The sequence below is a fragment of the Polistes canadensis genome, unplaced genomic scaffold (genome assembly GCF_001313835.1).
Source record: "Polistes canadensis isolate GaletaPanama2010 unplaced genomic scaffold, ASM131383v1 scaffold_47, whole genome shotgun sequence".
In the NCBI taxonomy this organism is placed as follows: Eukaryota; Metazoa; Arthropoda; class Insecta; order Hymenoptera; family Vespidae; genus Polistes; species Polistes canadensis.
The window spans coordinates 230,921-248,392 of NW_014569594.1; the positions used below are offsets into that span (position 1 = coordinate 230,921).

The following is a 17,472-nucleotide window of genomic DNA, read 5'->3' on the forward strand; positions in this document are numbered from 1 at the left end:
AACAAACTCACAAGAAAATAAAATAAAGCTCTTACAATATTAAATGTACGGTGTTATTACTTTACCCTAACGTTTACATGGAGCTTACGTCGAATTTTTATGAGCTCGATGACTGGTAAAATGAGAGCCAATTTATTCCCGTGTAGAATCAATTGACAAATAGTTCTGTGTGCATTTGCTATATTAAAGTGTATACACGTTGGCACTGCGTGTAGTCAGTAAAGTATTCTCTGTCTTCCTCTCTCTCTTTCTTATCTTTTATTTTCTCTCCAATACGATCTTTGCTTTGCCTTCCTTTAGCGATGACGATCTAGCGACCCTTGATCTGCCCTCTAAATTGATAACCCTTCTCTCTAAGAAGTTATGCACTCCTATTCTTGTTTTTCTTTTCCTTTTCCCTTTCCCTCTTCACTAACATATTTATTTCCTATCTCTCTCTCTTTCTTTTTCTTTCTCCTCTTTTCAAATTATCGCTCAGAAGAAAACAGTGTTTGTGCAAGCTTCATTTAAACTGAATTCTGTACCAAGCGATTTTATAGTGAGTGCGTGATCATTAGTGTGCAGTACGTCGTGTTTTTTAAATGTTTTAGGAATGACGTCCTGGATTAATTGTTTTTACGTTGCACTCTGTTTAATATACTTTGGAACCTTCACTTTCGCGGTACGTGAAACAAATGTCATATCTATATTATTCAATTCGAAGTATTATACTTTTTGAAAATCTATCACATCATTACATTTTTTGGAATATATTTAAGTATATATTCAATTAAGGGTATATTTAGTTCACTTGGAAAATTATTTATCCGTTTGAAGCAATACACTTAACTTTCACTTTCATTTAACATTAACTTTCGTCGATTAACAATCGTTTTAACGATTGGAATATTTGTCGAGTGAACAATTTGATCAGATAACATTTCTTTTACGTCAGTATAAATAAAACTAGATATTTGAAGAAATATGTTTGAACAAATGTTTTGAAAGAGCTGATTACTTTAATAATAGTAAGAGATTAGTATATATACTTATTATGTGATTAGTATATTAGTATACAGTAATGATGTTCGTTATCTAATTTTACGTGATTGCATGGAATATCGATTCATAGATATACGATCCGAAGGAAACGACAACAAAAGCGCCTAATCATCGGGAATCATTCTTGCCTTGGTATCTCAACGAAAAGGATTTACAACCTCCCGATGATTTAGCTCGATCTGCAAAGTGGTGGACCAATGCGGAAGAGAATGAACCAAGAAAGCCTGTCATCGTTAATTCGGATAGCAAATCTTGGACACCGTGGCGTAAAACTTCTGGTAGTGAGATCGAGTTAAGAACAGAGATAACGGATGATCAGATTTCCGAACAGCATCACGATCATGATCAAATCGACGATCATCTGGATGATCATCTGGACGAGCATCCTCCAGAAGGTCAATACGGATATGGTTCTACTTCTAAAGATAACAATGTTTATCAAGATAGCAATAATCCCGTAATTTCTGGAAGTAAATTAAAGCACAAATTATCTGAGGATAGTGATTCAGCTTTGCTATACGAAGGGATTGGAAGCGAGAGCACGGTAAATCTCACCATTTTTGTTTACTCAACAGCGATACTTTTGATAATACTGCGATGTAATTTGCTTTAGTACATAAATGTTAGGATAATATGCTTAAGAATCCTTATCTTTATATAATTGATGTCACTACTATATATACAGTATATGTTACTTTTTTTTTTTGATCCAAGAAAATATCTACCTAATATTCGAATTGTTTTTAGAAACCAAGACAGGAAAGAATTTTATTTTGGACTAATCCCATATCGACGGTAGCGCATTATGATTCTCAATCGGGAGTACAATGTCCAAATTTAGATTCTACCGGTCAGTTCATTTATCCTCCCGATTGTAAATTTTTTGTTAACTGTTGGAAAGGCAGAGCGTTCGTTCAGCCCTGCGCTCCAGGTACTTTATTTAATCCTTTAACATTGGAATGTGATTTTCCATACAAAGTTACATGTTATGGTTCAGAGATTTCTGAGCCTATACGTTACTCAAAAGCATACAATCTGGAAATCGATGAGGAACGAGAGGAATCACACGTACGTGTATACATTCGTTTTTGTAAATTTCGTTAGGTTCTTAAATTACTCAAAAAAACGTATGTATAATATATATATAATTTATTTTTTATCGATTTCTTCGTTAATAGAAACCAAAATGTCCACCTCACGTGGCAGGTCTAATCCCACATCCTACAGATTGTACCAAGTTTTTATCTTGTGCCAACGGAATGACGTTCGAGATGGATTGTGGTCCTGGTACGGTTTTCAATCCTGCCCTTAGCGTCTGTGATTGGCCTTACCATGTAAAAGGCTGCGAAGGTTAGTGAAAAATATTCGTTAAACGGTGTTACGGATATAAATCAATATTTTTGTTTAAATAGATACATTTAAATCAAAAGAGGATACAACGAAGATTATTGAAACACCACCGGACCCAAGTTTTCATAATCATAATGTTCATTATGGTTCGAATAATAATTTTGCCGATCGATTGGAACACAACGTCCAGTCAGCCGAAAAAAAGATCGAGTGTCCTGAAGATTTTACAGGTCTATTACCACATCCAGAAAATTGTAGAAAATTTTTGCAGTGTGCGAATGGTATTACGTATGTGATGGATTGTGGGCCAGGAACAGCTTTTAATCCTCTCATATCGGTGTGTGATTGGCCATATAAGGTACCAGCTTGTAAAGAAGGTAGTTAGAATTTTTCAAGCTTTGAATAGTGATAGATTATGATTTGAACAAAATTCAACTATTATTGCTATTATTGTTTCGATAGAGAATAAATTAAAACAAGTTACGACAACGAGCAGACCTTGGCTGCCATACGGCCGAGGAGATCTAGAGTCATCGCACGAACATCCTCGATATAATCATACTTATAATCGATATAATAATCATGGCCAAGGCTCTAGGAATAATCAAGTTCAGCCTGCAACTACGACTGAATTGCCAAGGACAGTGTGGAGGCCTACTTGGAGACCGATGATTCAGAAACCAAAGAACAATCTACAAAATCAATCTAATTCCATGGGATCCAATAACAACTATGGAAATTATCAGAATCATAATCATCATCACGATCATGGATATCATCACGATCATGAATATCATCACGATCATGGTCATTATCACGATCATGGTCATCATCATAACAATCATTCAGGATCAGGACAACCTATGTCCGATGTAAATTGTAATATTACGAATCACATGACACATTCTCCAAACCCTTACGATTCACGTGATGTATATCATCATTATCATTATCATTACCATCATTATCTTCCAAAGATCAATGATACTCAATATCCTGGTAATAGAAGAATATCTGAATCTAATGGACATCAGCAAGGTTCTTCAACTGTACATAATACTGAAGAAACATGGAATTATGCAAACTATCCTACTATAAATATCGATAACTTTAACAGGCAGCAAACTAATAATCAATCAGGAGAATCAATTCGGCGTTTTGGCTCTTATGTACCAACTGGGAACAGATTTAATAGTACAGTTCAATTGCATAGGATGAATAATAGCAGAAACAATCCTGAATTTGTTAATAGACAAATAAATGAATCTATAAGTTCGAATAAAAACATTTATGTTAATAACGATTACGATTCACACGATGAAGTGGAATCTCGAGATAGAACGAACAGAAATTTGAGTGTACAATTTGGAACAGATTTTTCAAGACCGAATCAAAATAATATTACATGGAGTCGTCCAACTGTATTCGAAAATAAATCAGAAAACTCTAATCAACCATCGTCTCGGCCATGGAATCAAGGTGATTTTGTATTATGTCTTAAATCAATTCTAGTCTTTTTTTCGGATTTTTATTTGATTGTTTAAATAGGTTGGCATGAAAAGAAGAATGCAAATATTTGCATGGTTCTGAAAAGATATGCATGGCATGATAAGGGTTGTTCGATTTATTTTGATAGCATGTTCAATCATTTGGATTATTTTTTAAATAAATGGGTTAGTATTGTTCATAGTCGATTTTTAAATAACAGTTGCATAAATCCGAATTGGGACATTTTTTATCCCAAAGGATATTGGCGCACGAATGTAGAAGGTTTGTTTTCTAAGGATGAAGGATCAAGAAAATCTAAAGAAAATGGTAAGCAATAATTGGCAACTAAACAAATAAAGGGTTAATTATTAATTTTAACAATATTTGCTAGCTACAAAACTAACAATAAGATTATTTGCGAGATACGTAACTTTAACATAAACGTATAATAATTATATAAAACGTGGTATATTTATATATTTTGTCGAATCATTTTTAATTATTAAAAATCATACTGACATATAGATACGATCGATGAAGAAGAAAAATTACGCGAATGGCTCGCGAGAGCTAATATCCAACAACAAACCATAAACGACAGGGAAGCTGATTCCAAAATGGATAAATGGTTAAGTAAAACCAATGTTTTTTTACAAGCAAAAGGACAAGTATCGGCAGGKATGCTTAAATAGAATAAAAGAAAGATCGTTGTCTTTTAATTAATTTGTTTACATACCTATAGAGGAAAATGATTTATACAAAGTAAGTTATATTATTTACTTCAAAACGTTACCTTTAAAGAAGCCTTATTTTTTGTTGTTCTAGGAAATAGAAATTCAACACAGATTTCGAAAAAACCATTCTATCCATACGGAATATACGTTAACAGTAATGGGACAAGAGGCCATTTTATCACAAAAGAGTTGGAAATTAATCAAGGACACTCGAAGACTAAAACTTATAATCATAACAATCGACATACACCTTTCTCTTTTAATCGAACTTATGGCAGCATATACACGCGTACACCTTTACATAATCAAGAAACTACTACGAGTCCTATCATTCCAAGTAATCATTATCCTATACGGTATACTCCGAATCCTGTAAATATTCCTCAACCATCCGACGGTAATTTTATTAATCGTCATTTCAATCAGTCAACATCGACGGATTTAAAAGGCGCGGCAAATGATTATTCTATCGGAAAAGATTTTCATCCTGTTCATGGTACAATTAATCGATCGGCGGTTATATTATCGCAACATGATCCTCGTCGTACGATCAATCGTTCAATTAAACAGTTCGATTCTAATCCATTAACTTCTGAGAATGTTGGAACGGAAAAGATACCGGATGTATATTTAAAGCCTTCCAAGAATATAAGCGTTCCTGTTTCGCAAGATTCTTCAGAAAATCAAAGTAGTACTACTGATTCTAGTATTCCTAGTATATCGATCGAAGATAATACCACTGGTCCACAATTAACCGATATAGAATTGACAATTGAAAATGAAACTCCTACATCGATTTTTAACGAAGTCATTCCCGAAATTGATTTAGATTCATACGACGTAGATGTTTTAGAAGATAAAGGAGATTGGAAGCCAGTATTGGTTTTTGAAAATAAGACCAAAACCGCGAGCAAAAATGATTCTTCCGTTATCATGAAAATCAATAAAAAGAATACGGATGTGGATATTTTTAATGTAGAAGTAGCGCCATATCAAAATGGTAAGTTGTTTAGATTTAATCCTAATTTTATAATTATGGATTAATATGGGTAAGCAATAATATTATAGTCAATTATATTATACGATTGCTTCCGGTGCATGTTTATGCTTTCGACGCATGGTACTAAAGCATTTTGGTGTAGGGCGCAAGTTCAGAGTCCCTTACACGTTTTATAAAATAATTAGATATTTTAATAAAGTATTTTAATTTATATAAATATTTTTATATTTACAGAGGAACCACCATTCCCTGTGTATTATATCCCACCGGTTCAATCATTGTCACATTCGAAAAAGGTTTCACCTCCTACGCCGATTTCAGGCCAGGTCAATATATTTTTTATAGATAAATATAATAATAAAAATAAACGAAATGAAATGATTTTACATTGAATAATATTATTTTTTCGTTAACAGATTATACGACTTAGAGATGGGCCTAGTTCCTCAGATGGCTACGTTGAAGTTCAAGGAGCACAACCAGGTTGGGGTATTGTTTGCGATTCTAGAAATAGTTGGTCGCTCAAAGAAGCCGATGTAGTTTGTAGACAATTAGGATATTCTAGGTATGTACTTATCTATTTTAACGTCCTTGATTTAATATAATGAAGTTAGGCGTTGCGTTAAGATTATAGTGTTCCTGCTGAACATCCCTTAAGATAATATTTCTTTGCGATTTATAGGGGCGCCGAAATGGCTTGGCAAGGAAGAAGCAAACGTAATGGAATGCCAACTTGGATAGCAGCGAATTCCGTAACTTGTTCCGGCAATGAAATCAGATTTCAGTCTTGCAAGTACGTTTATTGGAGATATTTCTATCCTCTGAATGAAATTCTACGAGAGTTTAATGTTTAAATGAATTAGTAAAAAATAAAAATGATTATTGTAGATTTACTCATGAACAAGAATGTCGGGTGGAAAGAGATGCAATAGGTGTCAGATGTTTGCCAAATCGAATAGTACATTGTCGTAAGGATGAAATTCCACACGATGGTCAATGTTATCATTTGGCCGATTCGGAGAACGGACTAAATCATGCAGAAGCACTTCAGTATTGTTCCAAAAGGAATAGTCGGCTTATTGATATCGTAAGTCAAGCAGAGAACGACTTTATATCAGAATGGTTGTCGCAATCGCATCCAGAAATCGGATCGATTATGACTTCTGGAGTTGGTTTCACCACGTTCAACAGGACCCTGTGGCTTTGGGAAGATTCGAGTCGTTCTAAATTTAAGTAAGTTTGATTATAAACACCTGAGCTTATCTATCTGTTGTTTTATTTTCTTCTTAACAAATCTATTATTCATAGATTCACGAAATGGTGGCCAGGATGGACGGAAGATAAGAAATTGCCACCTTGGGTGGGTTCACGTCCAGCTTGCATTATTATGAAACGAAAGTTTCCTTGTCACAATCGTCCTGATTCGATTTGCGTTGCGGATTATTTCTTTTGGGATATCGAAGATTGTGCTACATCTATGAAGGGGCATGCCTATATCTGCAAAAGACCATACGATGATATTGGTATGTGTATTAATCGCGTTTAAAGTAATTCATTAAAATATTTACTAGATGTCTTTTTTTTTTCTTTTCTAGGTTGCATATATGGTAAAGGCAATCAATATTTTGGAACTGCAAATGTAACCGAATCCGGAAAAGAGTGTCTTTCCTGGTCCGATAATAGAGTTCTTCATTATCTTAATTTGGCCGTATGTATTAAATCTTTAATCACGTAATTTTTACATAAATTATAATACCTTAACCGACAATTATTTTTATTAAATAGGTAACTAATCGCGATGTCAAAAAAAAATTGCAACCCCACAACTATTGTAGAAATCCAAATCCGAATGTGGAAACCATGCCATGGTGTTATACAGGCCCTTTCGGAGAACGAGATTATTGTGATCTTCCACTTTGTGGAAAAATTGGTAATTCATTTTTTTTTTTTATTAGTTTAATTCTATATACATTAACTAATTTTGTAAGAAGATGATAATCGAAGTTCTGTGTGTTTTAGAATCGAAGAAAATGCATTTCAATGGCAAATGCAAACCGAAACATTTCGAATGTTTACCCGGGGAATGCATTCCGTCACCGTGGGTTTGCGATGGAGAAGAGGTATGAAGATAATTATTTTTATTTGTTCATATACTTATTAAATAATATTTTACGAACTTTTTATAGGATTGTACAAACGGTGCAGACGAGCGAGCATGCATAGATCATTTGCATCTTTATCAGAAATTTGCAAAGCACAGGCTTGAAGGATACGATGTCGAAAAGTGGTTGAACACGCCTTTAAAAACATGTGCTCTAAGATGCAAGGAAGCTGATTTCACTTGTCGATCATTCGCTCATAAGTATGTTTCTTTATCCGTTTGTATTTTTTTACAAAAATTTCCATTATAATTTATGACTATCTTAAATTTTTTAGAGCAAGCGGTAACATTTGTTTGCTGAGTGATAGCAATATCGGTTTAACAGGAGCTTTAAAGTCGATCAAGGATTTTGATTACTATGAAATGAAAGAAAGAAGTATTAAATGTGAGGACATGTTTGTCTGTGAAAATCGAAAATGCATTAATCACACGTTAGTGTGCAATGGAAAAAATGATTGCAACGATCGTACCGACGAGAATATCTGCACCGTAGAAAATCTCGATTATGCAATTCGGCTTGCCGGCTCGGATAATTTAGACGAGGGTAGAGTCGAAGTTAAAAGTAAGTATGCAAAATTAATTTCGTTCGTTGTATCTTTATGAACAATTCATTAAAATTTTGACATCATCGTGGATTATTTTCAATAGTTTTGGGTGTATGGGGTCAAGTTTGTGATGATGGTTTTGGTATGATCAATGCTGATGTTATTTGTAAAGAACTTGGTTTTCCATTGGGTGCTTTGGAAATTAAACCCGGAGGATATTACGGTAATTTAGATCCACCAACTCGATTCATGGTTGATCAATTGAAATGTCGTGGCAATGAAACGTCTTTACGCCATTGTGATTTCGAAGGGTAGGTTAATATTTCGATTAATATGAGAGATAAGATGAATAGACAAAATTATATTGTATTATTATTTATAATTTTATAGCTGGGGCGTTCATAATTGTCAACCGGAAGAGGCTGTAGGTGTAGTTTGCAAAACAGCGGTTGACACGTGTCAAGATGGCCATTGGAAGTGCGAAAACAGTCCGGAATGTATACCCATAGCGTTTATTTGCGACGTTGTTCCAGATTGTTCAGACAAATCCGATGAAAGTGACGAACGTTGTAACGTAAGAGATGCATTTAATTTCTTATAGAATAAATTTCAATTAATTATTAGCCGCGCGTGTGAAAATAATTTATTTCAATTTCTTTATTAAATAAGGCTCCATTCGATATTCGTCTGGTAAATGGTACTAGCCCGTTGGAAGGGAGAGTAGAAATTTATCATCACGGTATATGGGGTACAGTTTGTGACGATGATTTCTCGGCTGCCACAGCTAGAGTCATTTGTAGATCTTTGGGATATAATGGGGTTGCGAAACCAAAGAAAAACGGTTTCTTCGGTCCTGGACAGGGACCCATTTGGCTTGATGAAGTATGTTTCTTAAAACTTTGTATTTGCTTCATACTCCTTTTAACTTACCTTCTATATCATCGTATTATTTAAATTAGGTTTTTTGTCATGGAAATGAGACACAATTGTATCGTTGCAACCATGATCAATGGGGACGGAATAATTGCGATCACAACGAGGATGCAGGTGTAATCTGTTCATATGGAAACGCGAACGATGACTCCGAGGTAACACGAAATAATCTCTCTCGGAGTAGATCATAATTTTTTCAATACATTCGGTCGAAACACAATGATTTGTCTATACGGATCTGTGATTTCTAGTCTTGCAAAGTAAAACGTAACCAAAGATTTAAATCTCTTAATTATTACCATTAGTCGTTAAAAACATTTAACTTATTTGTACGATTATGGTTTTTAGACGTAGGTAATTTGTAATTTAGTTTTTTTTTGGTTGACAATACCACGATTATCAGTGAAAATAAAAATATTGAAGTATACAAAGTACATGGAGAATAATTACTTCATTTCCTGATCCTGATTTACCTGTTTATCGTTCAGTATATCTGGGATACGATGACTGATTTACCTGAAACAAGAATCAATGATGTTCTACCAGCAAATTGTGGAAAACGTTCGGAAGATTTCAACGATGACGAAGATCTAATATTTGCTAAAGTGGTGCACGGTTCTATTGCACCTAAAGGCACATATCCGTGGCAGGTAAACTAAATAATGTAACGATTAATTAATGGCAAACAGGTGTGATAAAAGAAATCGTATTATTGAACAATATATCGATCGATCGTGGAATAAAAATTTGTTAATATAATATAAATTGGTAGGCGAGTATACGAGTTAGGGGACATAGTAGATCGAATCATTGGTGCGGAGCAGTTGTTTTGTCGCCTCTGCATGTTCTCACGGCTGCACACTGTTTAGAAGGTTACAACAAAGGAACGTATTTTGTTCGTGCTGGTGATTATAACACCGAAGTAAGACAGTTTCCAAATGAAATATAATAAATAATATCTATAAATATAATAATCTTAACAATTATTAAATATATTTAGGAACAGGAAGGGACAGAGAGGGAAGCAAATATTGAAGATTACTACATTCACGAAGATTTTCGTAAGGGTCATAGAATGAATAACGATATTGCTTTAATTTTGCTCAAAGGACAAGGTATACCTTTAGGCAAAGATATCATGCCGATTTGCTTGCCACCGGAAAATACGGAATATCCTGCAGGATTTAATTGTACAATCAGTGGATTTGGTAGTATTGAAACTGGAAGAACTAGTAAATATTTATTAAGAATTATTATCAACACATTTCTCTTATTATGATAATATTTGTATTTAAATATAATTCTCTCTCTCTTTTTATTTATCGTTAGCACCTTCCAGAAATCTTAGGTACGGGTGGATACCATTGTTAGACCAATCGGTATGTCGTGCTGAGCACGTTTATGGTCCTGGAAAAATCAGCGATGGGATGGTGTGCGCTGGACATTTGAATGAAGGGGTGGACACTTGCGATGGTGATTCTGGTGGTCCATTGGCGTGCTATCATAATGGTAATATTATTTAATACAAATTTCACATATTTAAAAATATTATTCTGACATTTTTATTATATTTTTTTTATTTCGCATAGGTGCATTTACCTTGTACGGAATCACAAGTTGGGGTCAACATTGTGGAAAAGCCAACAAACCCGGTGTTTACGTTCGAGTTGCACATTATCGACGTTGGATCGATCAAAAGATCATGGATTCACTGTCGGGAAGATAAATCTATGTCAAATAAATTTATTTCGATGAACGAGGTCTAATTTTCGTTGATTAATTTCTTTATTTGTTTGCTCGTTTGAAGAGAGGGGAGGAAACATTTTAATTGAATTTCTTTATCGATTTGCAATTTATTTCGTAAGACATCATCGTTTCTACAATAATTTTAATTGCTGTTTCACCGCTGTTACATGATTGAGCCTATGTATGTACAAATAGTCCCAACGCATTTCTTTATTTTTCTTTTTTTGACATCGTCGAAAGTAAAAAAGAGGAGAACTCGTATTTGTACAATCAAACGAAATTGACATCTTCGTGAAACGATGTACAAAGTATTCAAACAACGTTCGTATTTTTGTTGCTGCTACAACGTACAATAGATTATTGAATTTCGATCCATTTTGGCGTCAGCTTGGATCAACAAATTATATTCGATTTCAATATATAATATTCTGGCAAAAAAAAAATGCATTCTGTGGATGGGGGTATAATATTGTTATTAATAACAATTTTGTATGGAATATGTGTTTTGGATTTTGACGATAATACAAAAAACGATCTTTCAACGCGTTTACATTATCAATTATTTCGATCAATTCTTTCGCGATCGAAAATAATAAACTTTAATGAATAATTTCAATCACGATAGAAATTTGTATAAGTATATGCGCTGAAACGATTCAACGAAGATTCGCGTGAAAAGTTAATTGAATGATGGAAGGGTGATGGGGGGGGGTGTTCGAGTTTCTTTCTTTTTTTTTTCCATTTTTCCTTTCTTTCTCTCTCTCTCTCTTTCTCTTTCTCTTTTACATACACGCACACGCACACGCACACACATATATACTTATTCTTTATTCCTCTTGGCCTATCAACGATCACATTGATCATATATCCAAAGAGTTTATATCGCGCGAAAATATTAAATTAAAAAGAAAAAAAAAAAGAGAATTAAAGAAGAAATAAAAAAAAAATAAAAAACAAAACGAATAGAAGAAAGGAATGAAAAGTTAAATATCATTTTTACAAGCAAACTTGGCGAGAGAAGTAATGAGACGCGTCTCGTGCTACTATCCGAGCTTTGCTCGTGCGTCTTCTATAAAAAGTTTCTTATACTTAATTAAAACGCGGGGAATGTTTAATGAAAATATTACATATACAATTATATAGCGCGAAAATGATCATTAATTTTCACTCTCGAATACGCTTAATTTAGGCATAATGTTTCCCGACCTCGATTCAGCTCGCCAAAGGAGCGTTCTCTTGGAGGAAATATTTTAATAACGAGTTTGTGTGTGTGTGTGTTTTTTTTTTCAACGTAATTATCAATATTAAATGTCATTAAAAAATCATTCATTTACAAAAACGTACATTATTATTATTATTATTATTATTATCATCATCATCTTATCGATTTTAAACGATATAATATATCGCGTTCGTAGAAATATTTAATGAATCATTGCCGGAAAAACCAATACAAGAAGACTTTTTTTTTGTAATATTAATTCTAATATAAATTTGTATAAAACGCATCGCAAATATTTAACGATATAAAAAGCACAGCATATTATATTATATCATAAGTTATAGACAATGGTACTTATTATATTTAATTAAAAGTAACAAACAAACACAATATATAATATATATGAATTCGCAATAAAAGTAGGTCGCTCCTTTCGCGGCGAAGAAAGCTCGGGCTCGACTAACTATCTAGTGACTAGACGATAAGCAAGATTTTTTTTCTCTAGAAATTGATTTCGAGGATGAATCTAGTTATTTTTTGCTATAAACATAGCGTTAGGCGATCTCAGGGTCGACGATAGATGTGGATCGACAATTTTATTCGTCGATTATTCGTCGATTATTCATCGCAAAGTTTTTCCGACGCGTTTACAACGCATTTTTAACTCTTTCTACTTCTTTTTCTTTCTTTCTTTCTTTCTCTCTCTTTCTATCTCTCTGTCTCTCTCTCTCGTCGGCTTCAGGGCTGTCGTATTTGAAAAAAAAATATTTGAGCAAAGATTCAAGCGATTTATCGTTCTGCACACAATATTGTCAATAAAATCAAAGTTCATTTATATAGATATGAATGAATTATTTCCGTTTGCGAACATATGGAGAAAAAGAAAAATTGATCGATTTGAATAAACAAAAATATTGTAACGGCAAAATGTTAAAGATATAAATTCATCGATAAAATCATTATTTCTCGTTAACGGCAGTCCTGGTCGATCTAATTTAAATTCGATTACGGTCTAATACTTAAAATCTAAATTAACGCATAATAGATACGCATATATTATAATATAATTGTATGTATTTATATATACACGTTATTTTTTAATATTTACAAGATTGTGTAACGATAAACTTCGTAGTGTACCTTAAATAGAAAGGGACAACGGAGCAGCACATTTTTTTTTTTTAAAGAAATTTAGGTGGGTGACAGTTTTTTTCGTCTATCGTTCGCGAAATCGATCGCGAATCGATCGACTAACGCTTTTACAAACTCGTAACGTACATAATAGTAGTAGGTATTGTTTTTGTCGTCGATTAAATTTAAGCCGATCGAAAGGCAATCGCTATTAAATCGGACGCGTAGTAGTAATAGTAGTAGAAAAAATGTCGCACGCGATATAAAAAATCGAAATTGATCTCGGTTGGGTGCTGCTCGTATTAAGAAAATTAATTAATATAAGACAAATTGAAACAAACTGATCGATTAGTATAGAGTGTCTTGGTGATTTTTAGAGAAGGGTGGGTGGTGCTTGGGATGGATTTTTGAACACGGATTGAGCGAGGATGATCAATAATGATCATTATTGGTGATAACGAGATATGAATATTGACAATGCGACGATTTAAGCTGCTTAAAAAGAAAAAAACGTACGGTGGTAATTTTATATTTCTTATTTAGTTACGATAAAACGTGCATGTGTGTGTGTGTGTGTGTTTGTGTGATAATTGTCGACGATTGTTATATCCTATCTACATGAGAAATAAAACAAATAAAATTCCATCGAGAGTCATCATTGAACATTCGGACACTTTGTTTTTGCCGGATGATAGGACGAAGAGATTCTTTGAAAGATCGTATGAAAGTAGTTGTTTTATCAAGAAGTAAGGAAAACAGTTAATTTTAACTTTACGTATTAACAGTTCGTGATTAAAAGTGCATTCAGTAGTTTCGAGACGACGACGACGACGACGACGACGACGACGACGAAGATGATGATAAAATTGATGATGATAATATCCAACGAGACGAATAACGAAATACGATATCTACATATCCTCGGAAAATTCTTTACTGTTTCTTATCGTACAGAGAACTCGTACGTATAACCGTATTATTTACTGTCATTTACGTTATGACGAATATCGCAATATATTTATTTATTTATCGTTTCCCATTATTATGTTATACGATATTATACTATAACGGTGTATCTTTATAAACGTCTTTTTTTTTTCTTTTTTCTTCTTTTCTTTATATTTTTCTTTTTCTTTTTTTTTCAAGAATTTCGCTTTTCTCGATGTACGGTCGTGTTTCTTTTCTTCTTCTTCTTGTTATTTTTGAAGGGGGGATGGGAGGGTATTTTCTTTTTAATTAATTTTTATTACAAAGATCTCGCTATATTTTGTAATAATGTACTTTCATGCGTTTCTACTTTGTGAAGGATGAAGATCGTATATTATTTTATTTGAAATATTTATTATATTAGGAACCTAATGATGGAAACGACTTCGTTAATTCGTAATACACACACGTTTTTACACGTTAGACGCGACACGAGAAGAAGAAAAATAAAAATTACGTGATCGTTTGTTATATTCAAATAAATGGAAAGAATGGCAAGAGTAGAGTGTCCATGGCGTTCGATGACTCACGGATTATTTTTTCGCGATTCGATCGATCAATGAATTTTTATACTTTCTTTGTTACTTGCGATCATTTTGTTGACTTTCGTGGACATTTTCGAGATCTTCATCCTTTATTTTTTTCTTTTTTCTTTTGCTTTTTTTTTCTTTTTTTTTTAATATCCGCTCTTATATTTCGGCACTTTCGCGAACGGGGCGGGTAAAACGTTGCTATTGTTCGTGACTTCGTTTTAATTTCTTTTCCCCTTTTTACCTTTCTTACCTCTATACCTTATCCTTTTTATTCCCTTTCATTTTTCTTTCTTTTATCTTACCTTATTCTTATTCTTTTTTCCCATTTTCTTATCTTTTGACTCGGATTGCGCTATGTACCCAGGAAAAGCGAACTCTTGGTCCCTAAATATTTGAAGAAGGTTTTCCTTTCGTACTCTCGAGTTCACGTGCAGGCAAAGAAAGAAAACAACGCCGGATATTAGTAAAATCGTATGATCTATCTATCATATTTCTTCTTCTTTCCGATTCGAGATCGTAAAAGTCAATGTAATTGTCTTAGATCGAACGTTTTGATTGAATCTTTCCAACGTTTGACCCCCTCTTTTCTTTCTTCCCCTCTTATTTTCCGGTTCAATACGTTTCTCATTCATTTGTCAAACGTATTAGATTTTTCTTTTTTTTCCTAAATCATTTTGCAAGACCTTCAAACAGACATTATCAGAGAACGGTATTTTAAAACGATTCGTTTGTTTTTTAACGTCGATCACGTCGTTAGAATTATTTGAACGACAGGCAAATATTGCATACACTGATTTTAACACCACGTACGAGTTCTTATGACTTTCTCATCGTCTCTCTATCTATCTCTAGTTCTCTCTTTCTTTTTCTTATTCTTTTTCTCTTCATTTTATTCTTTTATCTTTTTTTTCTCTCTCTATGACTTTATTAAGTACGGACACAATGATCATAGTGTGGCTCTTTTTTTTTTGTTTTTAATTATTTCTCTCTCTTTCTCTTATCGGATATCTATGATTCTATATTCGAACTTAGAAACTACAGGAACGAACCTACTTCTGACACTTAGGAGTCCGTTTAGCGTTATATCAAAAGGAATATGTACAAAAGGATTCGGCTATGTCACGGATCGTTTCTCGAGAATACTCCGATTATACTTCTTCTTCTTCTTATTCTTATTCTTCTCTCGTTAAGATTTTCGTCGATCTTTCGTCATTCTCTCTTTCCTATAATATTCATTGGAAAAGAAAAGCAAACAAAAAAAAGAAAAAAAAAGAAAAAAGAAAAAAGAAAAATACGTAAAGGAGGATATTCGAAGAACTTTCGAGATTCAGCCGGTACTTGGGCCTCGGACTTAGGAACTATACTTACTGTTCACGCGCGATATTGTCCGAGCGAAATCATTTTCTCTTCGTAAAATACATACATTACATATAAATACTTAATATCATCCGCGAGTTTAGTAACGGATTCCTTTTTTTCGCTCGTAGAAGCTGATAATTTTCCTAACGTTTTCTTGCTTTTTTTTTTCTTTTTTATGTCTCGTTTTCTTCTTCTTTTTTTTTTTTTTCTAACGAAAGGAAAATCTCGCATCTTCTTTTTTAAGTTTTCTTTCATTTTCTCTCTCTCTCTCTCTCTCTCTCTTTTCTTTTCTTTCCCCTTTTCTATTTATTTCTCTCTATTTTTTATTTTTTTTTTAAATGTAAATAACAGATCAATTCCGAAATCTGATTTCGAAGAATAGGTCTGTTTATTCGATCTCGCGAGACCCGCATTGTCATTTGCAATCGTGAAAAATTATTTAGCGAATCGATCTTGCCCAGCCCCCATTCCCAACTCCACCCACAACCCACACCCCATCGACACAACGTTGGCCTACATCTGAGCATAACTCATCGTGCAAGTCCATACCTTTACTTTTCCTTGCTTTTTAATCGCGAACTGCTCGATACGTTCATACAGCTATACTACTCTCTTGTCGATGGCCTACCAAGGCCGTCAGGAATATTACCCGAAGGATTACATTTTCATCCGTATCGCAACGAGGTCGGCTCGAGCTTCATTTTTACATTGCCGATGACTATACGGGTCAAGCAGATGCTTAATCGATTTTTAACAACGCGAGGATCTCACTATAGCGCAATTTTTAATCGCGAGTGCAATCATGTGATACGACGAGTTTACAACATCCGCGATGTTAGGCTTATTCCGTTTAATACTTTAAAACCGTTCCTTTTTTTATATTTGGAATTTGTTTTCTTTCTAGTTTATTCCTCTTCTCAATGTGTCCTTTTAGCTTTATTTCTGTCTTTTTCTTCGTTTCTTACTTTCTTCCTTATTTACTTCCTTATTTATTCTTTCCTTGCTTTTTCTTTTTTCCTTCCTCCCATCGAGAACACATTCTCTTTTCGCAGGAGATTTTAACTGGATACCGTAACGAATATATTAATTATTTATAAACTTGTTTGTATATGTATATGTATATAGAACAGTGTATATATGTATATGTATACATATACGTATATATACTATTCTTTATCAGTAACGTTCCTGCTCAACGTGTTGCAGCGAATCTTGTTTTCACTGGGCGTTCATTTCAGACCT

General features: G+C 33.6%; 2 protein-coding genes across 4 annotated transcripts in view; one reads left to right on the forward strand and one right to left on the reverse strand.

Moving 5' to 3' along the window:
- The first annotated feature begins 120 nt into the window (after window positions 1–120).
- On the forward strand, window positions 121–11,917 carry LOC106785245. 3 transcript variants are annotated; one of them, XM_014745527.1, is made up of 28 exons: window positions 121–218; window positions 591–661; window positions 1,112–1,585; window positions 1,789–2,109; window positions 2,220–2,391; window positions 2,454–2,768; window positions 2,854–3,870; window positions 4,405–4,555; window positions 4,703–5,613; window positions 5,848–5,939; window positions 6,030–6,178; window positions 6,296–6,406; window positions 6,502–6,846; window positions 6,922–7,136; window positions 7,209–7,321; window positions 7,399–7,543; window positions 7,633–7,733; window positions 7,800–7,975; window positions 8,050–8,336; window positions 8,423–8,630; window positions 8,710–8,893; window positions 8,989–9,201; window positions 9,279–9,407; window positions 9,741–9,902; window positions 10,025–10,174; window positions 10,253–10,484; window positions 10,582–10,761; window positions 10,842–11,917. In XM_014745527.1, the coding sequence occupies exons 2-28, from the start codon at window positions 593–595 to the stop codon at window positions 10,976–10,978; spliced, it is 6,759 nt and encodes a 2,252-aa protein (XP_014601013.1). In that variant the 5' UTR covers window positions 121–218; window positions 591–592; the 3' UTR covers window positions 10,979–11,917. The 3 variants fall into 3 exon arrangements, with proteins under 3 accessions (XP_014601013.1, XP_014601014.1, XP_014601015.1); XM_014745528.1 differs by having other exon boundaries at window positions 125–214; XM_014745529.1 differs by lacking the exons at window positions 121–218; window positions 4,405–4,555; window positions 4,703–5,613 and having other exon boundaries at window positions 225–661.
- A 2,523-nt stretch (window positions 11,918–14,440) lies between these two features.
- LOC106785247 overlaps window positions 14,441–17,472 on the reverse strand; it is a 328,039-nt gene continuing 325,007 nt past the window's right edge. Inside the window, exon 13 of the mRNA XM_014745530.1 lies at window positions 14,441–17,470. Coding sequence (XP_014601016.1) covers window positions 17,449–17,470 — 22 coding nt within the window. The 3' untranslated portion in view covers window positions 14,441–17,448. The remainder of the gene's footprint in view (window positions 17,471–17,472) is intronic.

What these genes read in the sequence shown, in the direction of transcription:
- LOC106785245 (XM_014745527.1), top strand. Translation starts at nt 593, where the DNA reads ATGACGTCCTGGATTAATTGTTTTTACGTTGCACTCTGTTTAATATAC. An exon ending in GGATTGGAAGCGAGAGCACG is followed by an intron (nt 1,586 to 1,788) that starts GTAAATCTCACC and finishes AATTGTTTTTAG; the next exon opens with AAACCAAGACAGGAAAGAAT. An exon ending in GTCTCGGCCATGGAATCAAG is followed by an intron (nt 3,871 to 4,404) that starts GTGATTTTGTAT and finishes ACTGACATATAG; the next exon opens with ATACGATCGATGAAGAAGAA.